This window comes from Ostrinia nubilalis, chromosome 29 (assembly GCF_963855985.1).
Source record: "Ostrinia nubilalis chromosome 29, ilOstNubi1.1, whole genome shotgun sequence".
Lineage (NCBI taxonomy): Eukaryota > Metazoa > Arthropoda > Insecta > Lepidoptera > Crambidae > Ostrinia > Ostrinia nubilalis.
The window spans coordinates 5218873-5232215 of NC_087116.1; the positions used below are offsets into that span (position 1 = coordinate 5218873).

The following is a 13343-nucleotide window of genomic DNA, read 5'->3' on the forward strand; positions in this document are numbered from 1 at the left end:
GGATAATGAATGGGCCAGTGCTGAGAAACAGCGTAAGCTAAAGTCCGTTCGCCGAGCACGTAGAATTTCGTCCAACGACCCCAAGCGACCCATCCTTATCGCTCGCGCGTAATTATATTGCTGTCGCGTTCACGCACTCACTGCGGCCGCCCGTCGCACAGTCGCGACAGCAATATAATTCTGTCTATCGCGCGAGCGATAAGGATAGGTAGCTTGGGGTCATTGGACGAAATTCTATGTGCTCGGCGACCGGACTTTAGACGCCAGCGTGGGAAGTATAGAACAAATCAATCCTTGTCCCTCGTAAACTATAGTCTGGTCCGTGAGCACGTAGAAATTTGTCCAATGACCCCAAGCTACCTATCCTTATCGCGACTGTGCGACGGGCGCCCGCAGTGAGTGTGCGAACGCGATAGCAACATAATTACGCGCGAGCGATAAGGATGGGTAGCTAGGGGTCATTGGACAAAATTCTACGTGCTCACGGACCGGGCTTTAGACAGGGTCGTGCTCCTGTAGTAGAGACTAAATGACCTGAAGATGATACCAACTCTGAGTGTTACCTACCTTCTCCAAATACAGCAGGCAGCCATCGCTCTTGATACGAAGATGATCCAACGCCGCGGCCGCCGCCGCAGCCGCCGCGGAATCGCTCGATACTCGCGCTCTGGACAACAATCAAACATTCTTTTAAACTGTGTATTTTTTGCACCAGAAATAGAGTTATTTTATTAGCACGGACGGGTGCAAGCCTTCTCTGCGCTATTTCTAAGTCCCAAATCAATATTTGTTAGCAAAATTGAGAGTTATCAACAAGTCATTTAATTTTTTTGGGTTGTCCCAAAAACTGATTTCATCAGTTGGGTTTTTATTGACGATTAAGTTGTAGTTACAGCGGTGGGAACGTAAAGTGAGATTAATCCCTTAAAAGTTATGAAATAATTTGAAAGTCTAGCAGTGCTAAATATATTATGTAGTAGAGTAGTAACTGTCTGAAATACGCAATGAATCCGTAAATTCGGTCCCCGCCGCCGCTCGTCATTGTGATACAAGCATATTATTTAGGTTAGTACGAGGGGCTAACAGAACTATTAGTAATTTGTTAATACACAAATTACTAAAGAAAAAAATTTGCTATTGTATCTTTCCTCATCTTAAAGATGTATTTAACTAGTAAACTGAAAAATAATTTTCTTTGCTTTTAAACCTTATGATATCTCACTAAAGTTCAAACCTATGATGCAAGGCTCAGCAAAACATGATAAGGTGTAGCTAATATTACATTACCTGAGCCGCGGTTCAGTGTCCAGACGAGCTAGCACGTATCTTTGAACGTCGGCCGATACGTGCGCCCTCTGCAATTCATCCAGGGTTATCTTCCTGAAGCCTGAAAGGAAAAAACACTCTTATAGTCACACAACACATGTACAGAGCTTTATGATATGGCTACTTTAAAATTTATTGGTCATCGGAGGACCATAGTCCACTACCATAGTAATCGACATAGCAGAATAGGTACTTAGAACTAACTGATGGTCAGTGACGACAAAAAACCGGAAGACGTTGTGTATGTAAGCCACTTGATTTAGTCATTTTGAGAACTGGACATTCTGAATACTGGTCATTTGTCGAGTTAGACTTTTAGCGAACTGGACACTGCGAATTGGACATTCTGCGAATTTGACATTCTGAAAAGTGGTCATTTTTCGAATTGGGAATTTTGCAAGTTAGACATTCTGCGAAAAGGGCATTTTGTAAATCGGACAGTTTGAGGATTGGGCTTTCTGTGAACTGGACATTCTGCGAATAGGACACTGCGAATTGGTCATTCTGCGAACTTGACATTCTGAAAACTGACCATTTTTCGAATTGGGCATTTTGGGAACTGGACACTGCGATTTAGACATTCTGCAAACTTGACATTCTAAAAACTGGTAATTTTTCCAATTGGGCATTTTGTAAATTGGACATTTTGGGAACTGGACACTGCGATTTGGACATTCTGCAAACTTGACATTCTAAAAACTGGTCATTTTTCAAATTGGGCATTTTGTAAATTGGACATTTTGCGAACAGGACTCTGCGATTTGGACATTCTGCAAACTTGACATTCTAAAAACTGGTAATTTTTCCAATTGGGCATTTTGTAAATTGGACAATTTGCGAACTGGACTTTTTGAGAGCTGGATATTTTTCGCCTAAAAGTTTGCTGGTTACCAGTGAAGAGTCCAGAGTGTCTCCTAGCAGTGCAGACCAGCAGCAGCCACTGAGGCAGCAGGTGTTGATGACGGGCTAGTAATGCAGCCACCGTGGCCGAGCTGGATCCGTCACGATCTTCTGACTGTTGACCTGAAACGACATGGTAACACTTTAAAATCCTTTCGGGCATTTCTTAAAAGTAACTCCATCCAAATAAACGCCGAAGTGTGGCGATTTCGGAAATACAACTGCCACGTTTTGTACCTTATCTAAGAGGGTAGTGTTCAGATTTTCCAGCAACTGAGTATTGCCTGAAAGTTGACAGCTACAATGGGCAATTTGACACCATTCTCCAATAATTCGAAATCACAACTTTTCTAAAAAGACACTTCATTCTGGTCTTAAAAACTTAATTATTTTAAATTACCTATAAATTACGATTTTTGGTCACATTTTTATTGAAAAAAGTAGCGAGTTGACAAAATAGTGACGTCACTTGCTTGTAGTGCCATAAAAAATCTATGGGAGAGTTTCGTTTTGACAGTTTTAAAAAGTACGTCAATTGATTGGTGGTGTAAAAATGTCAATTGAAACATCACACGTCTGAAAACGAGCACGTAAAATTGTATATGTTCGAGCGATTACTGATTATCTGTCGTGAACCGACGATTTGGCGAAAGTCAAGCGAATCACATAGATGCAGACAACGCAGGAGCAATCGTTGCGGAAACTTTTTCTATACAATAATAAATTACAACAAATTCCCTTTGCATGAATTGACCAATTATTTTTTTATTGCTTGTATTCCAAATAAATAAATATAAATTAATATCCTTGGACATTTTACACTACGCTTCTAGTCCCAAACTAAGCAAAGCTTGTAATATGGGTACTAGACAACGGATATAAACATACTTAAATACTTTTTTTTTTGTAAATACATGCATATTATACATAGCAACACCCAGACCCGTCACAGAAATTTAAATTCATCATTTCATAGTAGTCCGTTCTGAACCACTACACCAAACCACAATTTTAATTATGGCTGTTAACTTTTTGCAACATTAAAGGGTTAATTTCTGAGTGATGATGATATTTATACACAACACCTTAATTTATGCGTTATAAAGTTTAAAATGAAACAATTCACCAACCTGCGCCGCACTCGTCAATTGCATCGACCAACAAGAACAGACACTGCTTCGGCGGGTCAATCTCCAGTAACGGAAACAGCAGCGCCTTTTTGAAGCACTCATCTGGATTCCTTTCCAAATTCTGGGGCAAAAGTGCCTGTTGGGTCTCTGTATCTGACATCAGTTTATCATAGTACGCATTCGCTATTAGTGTCCTTGGACTGACTGGTAGGCTTGGTATAGGCGGAGGCACATCCTCATTTTGGGATCTCTTCTTCTCTAATAAAACCTCTAATTCCGGGGTTTGGACCACTTGATCCGGTTTTAGAATATTCTGGTATTCGGGTAGTTCAGTTTCGTCCTTAAGTTCAGGGGCGGAGGGTTCCTTTTCGAGTTTCTTTTGGGGAGAGTTGTCGGCGGAACGTAGCTCGCTTTTGTTTGGGTACCGGAAATTCGCGACTGGGATACGAGATTTTGGCGGACTGTTTTCGACTTTTGGTCTGTCTGTTTCGCTTACGCTGTGGACAAAAAGAGAAAATTTTAAAGTAAAAAAAATCACAATTCGAAGGGATGATTCTGGTACTCAAATACAGTAGGTTTTTGTATAGGAGAACAGATGCTGTTGCTTATGATGTCATTTGTCTACTGCGATTGCGACATTGCTGGTGTTTTACAAATAACTCTGTATTGGTTCATAAGGGGCACTGAGAGAGAATTCTTCAATAGCGCGAGTCAACTCAGCACAGTGCCATCTATTGATAGATTTAGAACTAACTTATTAATACTAGTAGTGTGCAATATTATGATTCCTTTGAACTATTCACGTGGTATTTCTTTCCTTTCTTCCCTGTGGTGTACAATTACGTGTTTATTATAGTTCTAGCGCTTAACTCATCTCTGCCTGACATTTATGACGTAACAGAGCTATGAAATTTGAAACATATTCGGAAGTGTAACTGACGATTGATGTCTAAAAAACACCCTCCCGTGCCACTCTCATTCTTCAGGCACTAACTCAGTTGAAAACTAGACCTATAACGGCGTATATTGGTCCTTATGGGTCACTGAATATTTCACTTGCGCCAGTCAACTCAGCACAGCGCCATCTATTGGTAGCTTTAGGAACTTTGCTATAATCACTCCTTGCTCTGCCGCTGAGATGGCGGATGGGAACGAAAGGTATAATTCCAAAATACTGAATACTGTCCTATGCATGACATTGACAGTGGGGCGCCACCGTCAATACCGGATCGCTGGTTCCGATTTTTTGCCATGTTGGAAACCATATAGTTGAACGATGGTAGCGCCCCCCTGTCATTGAGTTTGGTGGGACAGTTCAGCGTGGGTCATCTATAATAAGTTTTTGTATGGGATAAATGTCAAACTTTTCTATACGAATATTATTTAGCCATATCCTAGATAAGTGCGTATTTTGCGAAATTCACATTTCGTGAAATGCAGACCCTTGTGAAAAATATAAGTAAAGTCCGCCGAGCAGCTCAAATTTCGTCCAATGACCCCAAACTACCCATCCTTATCACTCGCACGTAATTATATTGCTGTCGCGACAGTGCGACGGGCGGCCGCAGTGAGTGTGCGAGCGCGACAGCAATATAATTACACACGAACGATGAGGATGGGTAGCTTGGGGTCATTGGACGAAATTATATCTGCTTGGCGACCGGACTTTACTACGAAATGTAAATTTCGGGTTCTTATTTGCTCACACAGCGCTGAGCAGATGGTTTGGAACAATATAAAAGTGAAATAAATCGAAGTGAGTGTGTGCGTAATGATTGACGCGACTACATGTGTGACTGTGAATATTTTCCATGCGCGAGTCAACTCAGCACAGCGCCATCTATTGGTAGCTTTAGGAACTTTTCTATAATCACTCCTTGCTCTGCTGAGATGGCGGGTGGGAGCGAGAGGCACTCACGTGTCTCTCTCTGTCTCGACTGAAGGTATGTTGCGGAGGTATTTAGCTATGTACTTTCATTGGAGGCCAAGCTGTAGATTCTGTGGCCTAATTCACGTATTTTGACAGTCAAGATCTCGCTGACGATCAGAAGTCGTCCCATTGAAAAACAGTTCTAAATCCGTATTCACAAGGGTCATTTTGATAGAACGATTACTCGATAGGATCGCAGCTCAGTGTTTTGTTGTCGTTGAAGTTTTGTTACGTGAATTGGCTACTGGCTACTGGAACTGCAGCGGTGGAAGCGAGAGGTACTCACGTGTCTCTCTCCCTCTCTGCTGAAGCGCTTTTGTGCAGCGCTCGCGGCGCGCTGGGCGCTGTAGGCTCGGAACTCTGACGTAACAGGCGCGAGCTCCTCTGCTCCTGGATAAATAGATAGATAAAACGTTAATTTGCATAACAGGAACACACATTACAAACAGAAATTAGGATTAAAAAAAGTTCCCACAGGACAATATGACATGGTATGAAGTCCGGTCGCCGAGCAGTTAGAATTTCGTCCAATGACCCCAAGCTACCCATCCTTATCGCTCGCGCGTAATTATATTGCTGTCGCGACTGTGCGACGCGCGCCCGCAGTGAGTGTCCGAGCGCAACAGCAATATAATTACGCGCGAGCGATAAGGATGGGTAGCTTGGGGTCATTGGACAAAATTCTTCGTGCTCGCAGACCAGACTATAGATAGATATATTAATTTATTTATTAGGTACACCAACAAAGTCACATACCTACATACAGTTCATACATTTTAACATAGTTTTACACATGATGCGTATATGACCTCATTTACAGGTATACACAGCATTTATTTTTTCAATGTTAGGGTACTTTTACACTAAAACGTTTATTTGCAAACAGGAATACAGATTACAAACGGAAAGTTTCAAGTGGGATTAAAAAAAGTACCCACAGGACAATATAACATGGTACAGGAAAACAAAAGAAAAAAAGAAATATTATGACACATTATATTTTTTTTTCTTATTATTTATTTATGTATACCTTGCTTTGCCGTTGGGATATGTTGCGAAGGAAAAGATTCTCGTGGTTCTCGTAGAGACGGAGGTCGGACTCGGCTTCGTCGGCTACGAATGGGTTGTTGGGCTTGACGTTGGCGCGGGGGAGGATTTCGGGGAGCTGAAAGATAATAAAAACAGGTTTTTTTTAAAGAATATTACTGTCATTTGTATTCACAAATTACGCATTATTGTGATACGGGAGCGGCGAAAGTGTGCAATATGACATGATAGAACATACAAGTCCGAAGTGTATTAGTCCGAGAGGGGACCGTAAGAAACCCCACGTCATTTGATACTAAGATAAGCTCCATGGCACACGTTCAGAAAAGTTGTGATAAGCTTGGAAAAAATAATTATGAAATTCCGATTTGGACTAGCTAATATATACACCACGCTTCGAGAATTCAATCCTGATATCCCGAGTTCCTGGACAATATTTGGTCCCGAAAATTTCGGTATTACATTTGACTTATCCCGGGATTTACGGGATTGCATCATCATCATTTCAGCCACAGTATGTCCACTGCTAAATATAGGCCTTCCCCCAATGATTTTTATATTTCCCGGTTGGTAGCGGCCTGCATCCAGCGCCTTCCTGCTACCTTTGTGAGGTCGTCGGTCCACCTTGTGGTCAATGACGTTTAAAGTTCAAAAATACCCTCCAGTGCTGCTCCCATACCTCCGGCAATGACTCAGTTTTACGTAGTAAGCTAAAAGTTTGTTACCCGACTACGGCAAAGCAAAAGGAGGGTTATGATTTTGACAGGGTGTTAGGTAAATGGGTATATGAGCCGACACTAGCCCATGTTAACATCGTCATATAAATGGTATGGTGAAGTCCGAAAATTGATATCTTCATTTTAATTATTCTATTTTTCATACAAATGGGATTTTATAAAATTACTTTTGTATGAAAATAAAAAAAAAAAAAAAAGATGATATCAATTTTCTGACTTCACCATACCATTTATATGCCCATGTTAACATGGGTTAGTGTCGGCTCATATACCCATTTACCTAACATCCTGTATATGTATTTTACACTCACGTCTTCCACGCGACTGAAGGCTGCGTCGCCGACCATAGAGTGTAGATACGCCTCCCGTTCATGGATGCGGTCTATGGTCCGTTGTCTGCGCCCGCTTTTGTCTATGCTTAGTATTGTTATATTACACTCACGTCTTCCACGCGACTGAAGGCTGCGTCGCCGACCATAGAGTCTAGATACGCCTCCCGTTCATGGATGCGGTCTATGGTCCGTTGTCTGCGCCCGCTATTGTCTATGCTTAGTATTGTTATATTACACTCACGTCTTCCACGCGACTGAAGGCTGCGTCGCCGACCATAGAGTCTAGATACGCCTCCCGTTCATGGACGCGGTCTATGGTCCGTTGTCTGCGCCCGCTATTGTCTATGCTTAGTGTTGTTATATTACACTCACGTCTTCCACGCGACTCAAGGCTGCGTCGCCGACCATAGAGTCTAGGTACGCCTCCCGTTCGTGGATGCGGTCTATGGTCCGTTGTCTACGCCCGCTGCCGCACTCTTCTTCATCTGTGCGTTGGTCTGAAATGTTAAAAGAGCTTTATTGTCTATGGTATGATAACATTTCTAGTAAATACAGGGCTGATTTTTCAAGCGTCGGATATGTTTTAACTGAATAATAAGTTTGGCATATTGACAGTTTCAGTATTGGAAATATCGCACCTACGGTGCAATAACGTCACTTTTGCATTTTTTTTCAAAACAACTGATTATGAGAAAATACTCCAAATCTACCTGTTTACTTGGTTTACTTTGATTCAGTTAAGTTTTGAAAAAATTGCATAAGTGACGTTATTGCACCGTAGGTGCGATATGTCAAAATGAAAAGTATATTCTTCAGCTAAAAGATATCTGACGATTGAAAAATAGGCCCTCAGTCACATTAAAATGATAACATTAATAATTTAACAATTACAACTTTGCGGTAGCGCTTAATTGAGTCAGGGCCTGAGGTATGAGAGCGGCACAGGAGGGTGTTTTTGTGACGTCAAACGTCAGCGAGACTTCAAAATGTGCTTCAGATTCGTATGCTCAGTCAGGTCATAATATTATGTAAAATAATATAAAAGAAAGTCGTGTTAGTTACGCCACTTATAACTCAAGAACGGCTGAACCGATTTAGCTGAAAATTGTCAGGGAGGTAGTTTAGAGCCAGGAGAAGGACATAGGATACTTTTTATCCCATCGAAATTAAAAAAAAAGTTTGCTTATTTATTGCCATTAAGGCGGCACAAAGTTCGCCGGGTCAGCTAGTGTAAATTAATAATTTGTTTTTATTTTTACCTTCGCTATCAGCCAGGAGCGGTTTGGAGATCTCTTCAGCATCATCGCCGAGCCCTCGGAAACGACTCACGAGCCTCTCCTCTTCAGAGTTATGCCTGAAAACATTATAAATAATAAAAATCTTCGGAAATTATACACTGAACTGAGTCATATTAACCAATTAGGCCATTAAAGAACTGAATTACATGTCCATTCCATTCATTTAGCCGATAAATATCTTGCTTTTGGTTCGCTTGGTCAGCATCACCATCTTACTTAAGTCTGTCGCCATAACAACAATATTGAAAGCATTTTGGTTTCGGCAGTAAGACCGCTGGTCCCTCTGTGATTGAAAAAAAAAATTAGGATTCCGGGTGAAGCTCCCTTCCATCATAGCTTCTACTTGTTAGAGGAGGGTAAGACTCTCCCTATTGTGATTTAAAAAGGTGGTATAATTTGAAGGAGGTCTACACTTGTGTGGTCGAAAGTGGCTGAGAAGAAGAAGAAGAAACAGAAACAGATAAAAGAAAAAGAAAAAGAAAAAGAAAAAGAAAAAGAAAAAGAAAAAGAAAAAGAAAAAGAAAAAGAAAAAGAAAAAGAAAAAGAAAAAGAAAAAGAAAAAGAAAAAGAAAAAGAAAAAGAAAAAGAAAAAGAAAAAGAAAAAGAAAAAGAAAAAGAAAAAGAAAAAGAAAAAGAAAAAGAAAAAGAAAAAGAAAAAGAAAAAGAAAAAGAAAAAGAAAAAGAAAAAGAAAAAGAAAAAGAAAAAGAAAAAGAAAAAGAAAAAGAAAAAGAAAAAGAAAAAGAAAAAGAAAAAGAAAAAGAAAAATAAAAAGAAAAATCTTCTCACCTTTCATCGCTAGCATCTGGATCGCGCGGCGACTGATCGTTCCTCACCCGGCGGGAGGAATGTCCCAGGATCTGCATCGCGATGGAGCGAATGAACTCTGATGGACGGACGCTGCTCTCGTTGTTACTCTGCGAATGTGCAAGAAGATAGCAAACATTAAACGTTATTTTTAGCTTTTTTATTAGCAAATTATCCAGTGCTTTTCTTTTTCTAAACTCTCTAAAAATAGTCAAGATACAGATATTAGTAGTGCCGTGACGTCACTGTACACTTTGAAACAAAATTATGCCTTGCTGGACTGCCTGACTGGAATTAAAAGGCTAGGCCTTCCACTAGTGGAAATGGATCTAGTGAAGGGTGCAACAGCGCAGGACCGCTCTTTGTGGAAATCCTTGGGAGAGGCCTTTGTCCAGCAGTGGACGATGTGTTAAGGGCCACAAGGGGGCAGAATGAAAATTACCATAGCATTTTTCATGGCAGGGCACAGTTTAGGACAGCTATGGAGCAAGCAATCAAATAAAAATATCTGGCAATAAAAAATGGGCGCTAATTTTGTCTAAAACCCGGTCCGTGAGCACGTAGAATTTTGTCCAATGAACCCAAGCTACCCATCCTTATCGCTCGCGCGTAATTATGTTGCTGTCGCGACTGTGCGACGGGCGCCCGTAGTGAGTATGCGAGCGCGACAGCAACATAATTACACGCGAGCGATAAGGATGGGTAGCTTGGGGTCATTGGACAAAATTCTACGTGCTCACAGACCAGACTATAGGCCGAGCTCATTTCAAGGTTACCTGCACCATATGCCTGGTCAGCAGTCTTCTGTTCAGCTCCTAGCATAGCGCTGTCTTAACACAAGGGGATAAGGTTCACATTCCAACAGCCTTAGCAACAGTACCTGCACCATATGCCTGGCCAGCAGTCTCTCAGCTCCTAGCAGAGCGCTGTCTTAACACAACGGAACAAGGTTCACATTCCCACAGCCTCTAACAGTATATGCCTGGCCAGCAGTCTCTCAGCTCCTAGCAGAGCGCTGTCTAAACACAAGGGAACAAGGTCTACATTCCCACAGCCTCTAACAGTATATGCCTGGCCAGCAGTCTCTCAGCTCCTAGCAGAGCGCTGTCTTAACACAACGGAACAAGGTTCACATTCCCACAGCCTCTAACAGTATATGCCTGGCCAGCAGTCTCTCAGCTCCTAGCAGAGCGCTGTCTAAACACAAGGGAACAAGGTCTACATTCCCACAGCCTCTAACAGTATATGCCTGGCCAGCAGTCTCTCAGCTCCTAGCAGAGCGCTGTCTTAACACAACGGAACAAGGTTCACATTCCCACAGCCTCTAACAGTACCTGCACCATATACCTGGCCAGCAGTCTCTCAGCTCCTAGCATAGCGCTGTCTTAACACAACGGAACAAGGTCCAAATTCCTCTAGCCCGACCAGCAGTCGCATGTCAGCTCCTAGCAAGCGCTGTCTTAACACAAGGGAACAAGGTTCACATTCCCACAGCCTCTAACAGTACCTGCACCATATGCCTGGCCAGCAGTCTCTCAGCTCCTAGCATAGCGCTGTCTTAACACAACGGAACAAGGTCCAAATTCCTCTAGCCCGCCCGACCAGCAGTCGCATGTCAGCTCCTAGCAAGCGCTGTCTTAACACAAGGGAACAAGGTTCACATTCCAACAGCCTTAGCAACAGTACCTGCACCATATGCCTGGCCAGCAGTCTCTCAGCTCCTAGCAGAGCGCTGTCTTAACTCAACGGAACAAGGTCTACATTCCCACAGCCTCTAATAGTACCTGCACCATATGCCTGACCAGCAGTCACCGGTCAGCTCCTAGCAAGCGCTGTCTTAACACAACGGAACAAGGTTCACATTCCCACAGCCTCTAACAGTACCTGTACCATATGCCTGGCCAGCAGTCTCTCAGCTCCTAGCAGAGCGCTGTCTTAACACAAGGGAACAAGGTCCACATTCCCGCAGCCTCTAACAGTACCTGTACCATATGCCTGGCCAGCAGTCTCTTAGCTCCTAGCAGAGCGCTGTCTTAACACAAGGGGATAAGGTCCACATTCCAAGAGACTCATGTGACAGTACCTGCACCATATGTTTGGCTAACAGTCGCCGCTCATCTCCTGACAAGCCTTGTCTTAACACAAGGGGATAAGGTCTACATTCCCACAGTCTCTAACAGTATATGCCTGGCCAGCAGTCTCTCAGCTCCTAGCATAGCGCTGTCTAAACACAAGAGGATAAGGTTCACATTCCAAGAGACTCATGTGACAGTACCTGCACCATATGCCTGGCCAGCAGTCTCTCAGCTCCTAGAATAGCGCTGTCTTAACTCAAGGGAACAAGGTTCACATTCCCACAGCCTCTAACAGTATATGCCTGGCCAACAGTCGCCGCTCATCTCCTGGCAAGCTCTGTCTTAACACAACGGAACAAGGTTCACATTCCCGCAGCCTCTAACAGTACCTGCACCATATGCCTGGCCAGCAGTCTCTCAGCTCCTAGCATAGCGCTTTCTTAACACAACCGAACAAGGTTCACATTCCAACAGCCTCTAACAGTACCTGCACCATATGCCTGACCAGCAGTCGCCGGTCAGCTCCTAGCAAGCGCTGTCTTAACACAAAGGGATAAGGTCCACATTCCCATAGCGCTGTCTTAACATAAGGGAACAAGGTTCACATTCCAACAGCCTCTAACAGTACCTGCACCATATGCCTGGCCAACAGTCGCCGCTCATCTCCTGACAAGCCCTGTCTTAACACAAGGGGATAAGGTCTACATTCCCACAGCCTCTAACAGTATATGCCTGGCCAGCAGTCTCTCAGCTCCTAGCATAGCGCTGTCTAAACACAACGGAACAAGGTTCACATTCCAACAGCCTTAGCAACAGTACCTGCACCATATGCCTGGCCAGCAGTCGCCGGTCAGCTCCTAGCAAGCTCTGTCTTAACACAAGGGGATAAGGTCCACATTCCAAGAGACTCATGTGACAGTACCTGCACCATATGCCTGGCCAGCAGTCGTCTGTTCAGCGCTCGCTGCTGCCTCGCCTGAGGACCTTGGCTCGGCTCGCTCAGTTCTTGGCATAGCGCTGTCTTGCCGCTGCCTGCATCGCCTGCAATAATATTTATATCATACACTATTCAATGCGAACAGAGATCTAAACTAGATTCAATTTTAAGCATAGATAATAATATCTATGACCGAGGCGATAATAGCCCAGCGGTATAAGTGTTGAACTGCCGATTCGAAGGCGGTGAACCCACTCCTACTCCAATCAGTATTTATCTTAGCTGGAGGAGCTAACGGGACTTTAAAAAACGTTTTGTAATAATTCTCCTTCTGTCCATTTTTCAACAAGGCAGAGACGAAGCAAGACAAGACAAGATGGATAACTTATAAACAAACAATATTAAAATTTTCGTTAAACATTAAGCAGAACACAACTAGCGGAGGACGCACAAACTCACCCAGTATCAGCGCTCCGCAAGTCTTGCTCACAGGCCGCTGTTCTAAGCAATGAGCTATCTTCTGGAAAGCCCACTCTCTGCAGAAGAATCTCCGCTTGTCTGTAGATATTGAGGTCTCCGCTACGCGGTGAGCGGAGGACGACTTGCGGACAGGACGCGAGCTGTCGTGGCGAGGTGCTATGGGGCTGAGCGGAGTACCTGAAAATAGAAAGTTTAGTATTCAAAAATGTACTTTATACTGCTAGTTTTAGGTGCTTTTTAAAGCATTTTTAAATGATTTAGTTGTTTAGTATCCTGCATCTCGTCTGATGGAAAATGACGATCAGGCCGAAGCTAGATGTGAGTTTCACCCGGAATCCTCGACCAC

The 13343-nt window shown here is 43.1% G+C and overlaps 1 protein-coding gene across 1 annotated transcript in view; it reads right to left on the bottom strand.

The window, feature by feature from the left end:
• Positions 1–3348: 3348 nt before the first annotated feature.
• Positions 3349–13343, bottom strand: part of LOC135085583 (uncharacterized) — a 48775-nt gene continuing 38780 nt past the window's right edge. Inside the window, exons 4-11 of the mRNA XM_063980355.1 lie at positions 12977–13174; positions 12503–12621; positions 9488–9615; positions 8662–8756; positions 7775–7899; positions 6317–6451; positions 5573–5676; positions 3349–3853 (exon numbers count right to left, since the gene is read on the bottom strand). Of these exons, the coding sequence (XP_063836425.1) occupies positions 3349–3853; positions 5573–5676; positions 6317–6451; positions 7775–7899; positions 8662–8756; positions 9488–9615; positions 12503–12621; positions 12977–13174 (1409 nt within the window). The remainder of the gene's footprint in view (positions 3854–5572; positions 5677–6316; positions 6452–7774; positions 7900–8661; positions 8757–9487; positions 9616–12502; positions 12622–12976; positions 13175–13343) is intronic.